This window comes from Benincasa hispida, chromosome 7 (genome assembly GCF_009727055.1).
Source record: "Benincasa hispida cultivar B227 chromosome 7, ASM972705v1, whole genome shotgun sequence".
NCBI classification, from domain to species: Eukaryota; Viridiplantae; Streptophyta; class Magnoliopsida; order Cucurbitales; family Cucurbitaceae; genus Benincasa; species Benincasa hispida.
The window spans coordinates 47,333,008-47,339,818 of NC_052355.1; the positions used below are offsets into that span (position 1 = coordinate 47,333,008).

The window sequence follows — 6,811 nt, forward strand, 5'->3', positions numbered from 1 at the left end:
TTTGCTTTTGTGAACTCAAAAAACAGCTAGCATGTATATCCAAAGACACAAAAAGCTGCCATCAATTTCTTATTAAAGAAATTTTTTACACAATATTTGTAATTGCATATAGGAAAAGGGGAAAAAAAAGGTCAGAAATGAGAAGGGGGATTTGAATTTAAAAAGTCTATTACTTCATCCATGTTAAACCATTCTCTCTATTAATTAAATGTTCTTGTTAGTACAGACAAAAAGGTTAACTCTAATAATACAAAGGTGATATTTATACCAAGTTAAGTAAAAATTAAAAAAAAAAAAAAAAGATATTATTTTTAATTTCTTTCTGAGAGATAATTTTCATTTAAAGAAACAAATTCAATAACAACATAAATGTAACATTATTCACACAAACTAAAATGGAAAGCAATTACTTCTAACTTCCTGTTAAAGATAATTTGCTTAAATATATCATTTCGTAGACAACAACAAGATTAATATAGGAGTGTGTGTACAACGATTGGGTTAAGTTGAATTGAGAGTGTTTTTTTTAACCAACTTGAAAATTCAGATCGGTTGGGTGGGGTCAATCCAGATTGTTTTTTAGTCAATCCCAAACCCAACCTAACCTGACAAAATAGAAAAGATGTAACCCAATCTAACTCAATAACAAAATTAACCCAATCCAATCCCAAAAACCCCTAGAATGACAGAAACAATTCAAGGATGTGAACATTCATTAAATTGAGGCAATTACCAAAAAAAAATACTGTAAAGAAACTACAAAACCATAAATACTTACCTGATAAATTCACTCTTGTACATCTCAAATAGTACAAAGTCAAGCTGTCTTACACTACAGAAGATCTCCCTGCCCTCTCCACACATGTAGAATCTCCTTTATTTAACTATCCTATAGTGCTCCTCCCTCCTTTAGATAATCCCCACCATTTCCCCAAAGTAATATTCCAAAAACCCACAAACTAAAAAGAAAATACCCCACTCTCATATGAACAAGGAAAAAATTAATCTCACCAAAAAAGTAAACAAAGGATCAAACACCCATAAAGGAAATATCTTGACCAAAAATAAATAGTAACCAATTTGAATTTTATTAAGTTACAAGTTTAGTTCCTAAACATTCAAGTTTGTGTCTATTTAGTCCTTCAATTTTAAAAAATGTCTAATAAACCTTTAAACTTTATTTTTGTATCTAATAATTATCCAAATTTTAAAAATAGTCTTGAACAATCTACTAGGCAAAAATTGAAGTTTACTAGATACAAAATTGAAAGTTTAAGGATCAATAATTTGACATTATTAATAGACACAATTCTTAGACTTCAAAAAACTAAACTTGTAATTTAACCATTCTTTTTTTTGGTGTAAAATTTATGGAGATTCAAACATTCCACTTACATCAAACAGGTGTAATTTGTAAAGATTGGAAGTAAACAAATATAAGAGAGTATGTATGAATGTAATAAAGTTTGAGAGTGAATATACCCTCAAAATCCTCTGCCTCTACTTGATTGTCTCTCCCAATTGTTCATAATTTGCAAAAGAATCTCGTTCCAAGTATCAACAGGCCCAGGCAAGCACCAATGAACACAGTCATTCTGAATACGATCTCCAATCCTATTGGCAAATGGAGATGCAATCATGTAAGGACCAGGATGCCCATCAGGCCTCAACATCGATAACTTCGTCACATCCAACGCTTCAATTCTCAGCCCCCCACTCTGTTTCGCTCTGGATTTTGCCTCTTCAACTTCCTCCATTTCTATCCCCCTTATTTCTGCATCCATACCCTCTAATTTCTTCTCATTTTCCTTATACGGCTTTGTTCTGGGGCACGCCCCAGCTTTGTCCCACTCCCCTTCGAAGTGCGAGGGGGAAAATGTAGCTAAGAATATGTCGATTTCATCGCTGTTTGTCGGATTTCTTCTGTCGATTACAGTCTGAAATGTTGTTCTTAAAGCCTTTCTCAAAGCGTCATAGAATCCAATCTCGGTGTGGTTTAAACCAGGGCAATAATGACAACCCATTACTAATTCATCCCCTTCGTAATAAACTGCTGGATGTAAATACCAATGGCCGATTGAGAATACAACTAAGTGGAAATCATCTAAATCCACAGCCCATCTCTCATTCACACGATGTAGAAACAGTTTGTTGTGATTAGGGCCGGTGTTAGATTTTTCAATTCCATCGACAAGAAACGGTGACCAGTAAACGGAAACAGTGAGATTATGAGTTGGGAAATTCCATCGCCGGAATTTATTGTCCTCGCCATCTCTGTAAACGAGTTGGGGTGTGGAAACAGAGGATAAAATACAGAGGAGGGATTCCAATTGGTTTCTAGCCATTGAATCGCCAATGAACGCAATGTGTTTGTTAGTCGTTAAGTGAAAAAATTTGTCGGGGTCAAACCTTGAGAGAGAGCATTTGTGGGGCTTCCATCGCCAGTAAAGATAGCTCAAGTCAGAGCGGCCATGAGCGATGCAATTTTGGGCTTCTTTGATTGTACTGCAGGTTGAGCCATTGTATAAAGGTCCCAACTTGTCGGGGACCCATTTGCCGTCGGTGTAATCACATGGAGTTTCATTAACAGCATTTACTTCTTCTGTAGAAAGAAAACAAATTTGCAGATTCTTTGTTAGTAAATGAAACAAAAGACCTGAAATAGTAGATTTATAAAGAACCAGTCTCGTGCTGTTGTACCTTCAAGAACAGGGGAAGGTGAAAAACGAGGAGGAGACAAAGATGAAGAAGAAGAAACGATGATTTGAGGTATTTGAGGAATGGAACTTTCTGGAAGATGGATAGGATGAAAGTATAACCGGAAGAAGGCTATTGGAAGAAGGGCATAAAAGGTCCATGGTAGGAGCTTTCTGAGAAACAGAGTATGCCGCTGTTCTTTCAAGAGATTTGTAATGAAACCCATTTCTTCAAACCTTACTTTCTTTTGATTTCTGCGACTTCAATGGACAGACAAAGACGAAAAGCTCTCGTCTTTGTCTTTTTTCTTTTTCCTTCTCGAGTTCTGCAGGATGGCCGATGGAGTCAATTTTGCAGACAAGGACCTCATTTACTTGTGGATTTTGGGTTTTGGCCCAAAACCCTCTAACACGTGGCGTCTTCTCATTGGTATCCAAATGCTTTTCTTTTTTTTCTTTTTTTTTTTAATTATAACATATGAAAAGAGAAAAGAGAAACGGGAGGCTTGAGGTTTTATTACTTTATTTTATTTGAACCTATATATATGTTTTTTTTTTAATTTTTAATTTTGCTTTATAATTTCCCTTTTGGTTTGTGTTTGTACGAGCAATGTGGATTGTCCACTTTTCTTTCCACCAGTGGAGTTAATCATATTTCTCTCCACGTTTTATGTCAACTGAAAACCCGAAAAAGCCCTTCATTAGTTCTTGAGGATTCCACGTTTTAGGAGGGGACTGAGCAGTCTTTTAGCACAACTCTTATCATTGAATTGATAACCAGATACTTGGCTTTCCCTTTCTTTCGTTTTTTCAACACATTTTTAATTAATACATTTAATTTTATTGACAAGTAATTGATGCCAAATAATGATAATAATAATGAACTTTTTTTTTCTTTTACTTTTGTTTAAGTTTTTTTTTTTGTTCAATTTGAAGGTGATTTTTGTAACGACCCGAGTTCAAGAGGGATACATTAATGAACCGATATTACATCTGAATGAGAGGGATCCTAAGGACATGAAAGTATGATTAATAAAGATTTGAAAGAATTGAAAGTTACTACCTATACCAATAAGGTGCACCTTCCTTTTCGGTGGCTAAATCATAAGAACTCCAGAGTTAAGCGTTTAGATGCATGTGAGTGAGGACAAAGTATGTTGAAAAGACCCGTGTTAGTTTGTGGGGACAACTTTCACTTCTAGAAGCATTCAAAGCAAGTGAAGATGATGTAGCCAGGTCGTAGGGACACAGGGGAATGCCGGGGCCATCAGGGGCCGAGTCCGGATTTCGAATCCTGGACCTGGGGCATTACAATTTTACTATGAATATTTCAATAAAATTTAACAAATAAACATTTTACTTCTTCTTAAAGAAATTAGTTGGTTTATTATTTATGTTATATCTACGTTAGTAACATTGTATTTATTTATTGTATATGATTCATAAATCTTTAAAAATTACTCACTAAATTATAGATAGAATCAAATTGTCAAGTCAAGTTGAGAAAGTAAAATGTTGATTTTTTTTTTTTTTTTAGTATAACAACTATTGAGATGGAGAATCAAATCTTCAATATTTGAAAAATAAAAATAAAGTCATATTAATTATTGTTAAGATAAGTTCACACAAACTAAAAAGTATAAATAATTAAGTTTTAGCTAAGATTTAAATAATTAAGATTGAGAAAGTGCAATAATATTTTAGTCGCACACCTGCCTCACCGAACCCACGACTTTCTTTTACGTTTTTAACTATGTAAAAAGTCAAACATGTTTTGTTTTCCGATGAATAAAAAAAACATATAAAAAATTGCTTATGAAAAGGAAACAGATGTGGAAGTTGTTACAATTTGATTTAATTCTAATGGATGACCATTAATTACTTTTCAACTACAGTAATTGATTCGAAGGATTAAATACAATGCATTAATTAGTTCAATTTTCTATTTATTTAATACTGTCTGTCTCTCAAATAGTGAAATAAACAATTATTAATTTAATGACAGACACGACTAAACCATTTTATGTCCACATGAGAGCTGCTTTATTATTATTATTTCTGCTTTAACTATAATACCCTTCAACTTTTTCTTTGTTACAAAAGTATCTACATATTTTCAAAAATTACAATATTTTTTCTAAATTTTCTTTTATCCCAAAGCATAAATCCTTTAGAATTTCAAATTAAAAATCAATACTTAGAATTGTGTGTCAATGACCTAAATGATATGTCATCCAAATTTTTATTTTAAGTTACCTACCACATCATTTCATATCCTAATTTTCGTTCAAATTTCTAAAGAATTTATATTCTAAATGTATTTTTGAAACGTTTATGAAAGTTGAGTAATATTGTAACTTTTGAAAATGCAAAAAAAATTTTAATAAATGATAAAGTTTAGGGGTATATTTTATAGTTTAAATTTGTTATTATTATTACTTTAAAGATGCATTTTAGGGAAGGAAATGAATTTATGACCGAGAACATAATATAAAAAAAAAAATTGAGAATTTAGTGAATTAAGATTTGGATGATATTGATGTAGTGTGTAATTAGAATGTCGTGTATTTAGTTTATGGAAAATGGTTGTGTTGATAGTCACATGGTTGTGTGTGGGATTTTGTATTTGTTGAAATGGTAGTGTCAGAATTCACATGTGGCTGAAGAGAACAAATTTTCTTATTCGAAATTTGTTTGATTGAATAAATAAAATGGGAGGATGGATGGGCATATAATATTGGATTTATTTGGTATGTTGTCACCTTATAACTGGTAATAGCTTGTTTCATTAAAAAAAAAATATATAATAAATTGTCCTTTTACTAAAATGTCATGTATGAATAATAATTTGTTATTACGTACTTGTCTTTCAAACGTATTTATTTACTTGACTTTTTTAATTAATTCTTCTTTTTAATTCAATAAATGCAGGCTGGATTTAGTGATATTAATTTAAATAACATTGGAGTAAATTGGTCACTGATTCAAATCTGCACAACTTCGGCCATTTTTTGTATTTTGCCGGTGAGGGGTGTGTTAAAATTGTGTGTATATATATAAACTAGTTGTTGATGGAAAAAGTCGGATAGAAAGAATCATTTGATCTTCATTTGTCTTTAATGGTAAATTTGTAATTTGAAAAAAAAAAGACGACATGCAAAACAAAGAAGAAAAAATCGTAGTATCTACTATAAAATCTTTGATGCTTAAGTCAATAATTACAAAGCCTTAGAGCAAGCTAGAAGTCGAAAGGAAAACTTACCTTAGGTGTAATGTCCATGACCCTTTTTTTTTAATGGGGTGAACTTAGGATTCTAAATCTAAAAGAAATTAGAAAATGTAAATTTGGGCCGACCAATGGAGCTTGGATCATGGCCCACAAGGAATGGGCCTTCAAGGATGGACAGAGGCTTGCCTCGACCTTGGATTTCTGAGGTCGAGGCGGAAAATTGGCCATTGGTCCATTTCTTATACTTATGAAAGCAAGTATTCGAGTGTCAAGTATAGTATGATAACTTGACTCTAAATAAACATCAAGACAAATGTTTCTTGATACAATTTTCGTGTCAAGAAAGATAATACACTTGACATTGGTGGTATGTCAAGTTTATTCATTCTTGACATTGATTATGTATCATATATGATAACTCTTTGACGTTTTTTATGTGTCAAGTATATATTTTTTTTTTTCAAATTAAATGCCCCAATCGATATTCTCGTTTTCTGTATTGTATTCTAACAATACAATTACATCAACTAAATAAACATTATACATTTAAGATCTATCAACTCAATATATTCACTAAAAGTTCTATATGTTCAACTATGAACTTTCATATGAACACTTCTCACAAATTACAACAATATTTCTCTTTCACATATACATGCACAAAATAAAATTTCAACTATTGCTTTTGTATACAAAACTCAACTTTCAACAAACACAAATGTGACAAATAAAGTAACCTCTCAACAAAGTACATTATTTAATCAATACATTGAGCTTTGAAATCTAAAGATTGAGAACTAAGGGCTAGGCAAGCCATGTTTAGGCAAGTCAACCTACAAAATAGAATAAAGGGCGATAACATCAAATTTCAAAATAAAGAAATAAG

General features: G+C 31.9%; 1 protein-coding gene across 1 annotated transcript; it reads right to left on the bottom strand.

The window, feature by feature from the left end:
* Nucleotides 1-1,236: 1,236 nt before the first annotated feature.
* LOC120080895 (protein ALTERED XYLOGLUCAN 4) lies at nt 1,237-3,099 on the bottom strand. Its single transcript, XM_039035565.1, has 2 exons — nt 2,701-3,099; nt 1,237-2,602 (listed from the first exon to the last, which is right to left on the bottom strand). The coding sequence occupies exons 1-2, from the start codon at nt 2,921-2,923 to the stop codon at nt 1,485-1,487; spliced, it is 1,341 nt and encodes a 446-aa protein (XP_038891493.1). The 5' UTR covers nt 2,924-3,099; the 3' UTR covers nt 1,237-1,484.
* Between the last annotated feature and the right edge of the window lie 3,712 nt (nt 3,100-6,811).

Bases quoted from the DNA above. Each gene is read 5' to 3' on its own strand.
- LOC120080895 (XM_039035565.1), bottom strand. From the start codon at position 2,923: ATGGGTTTCATTACAAATCTCTTGAAAGAACAGCGGCATACTCTGTTT. The intron at 2,603-2,700 runs GTACAACAGCAC...TTCTTTCTACAG, and splicing joins ACCTTCCCCTGTTCTTGAAG to AAGAAGTAAATGCTGTTAAT.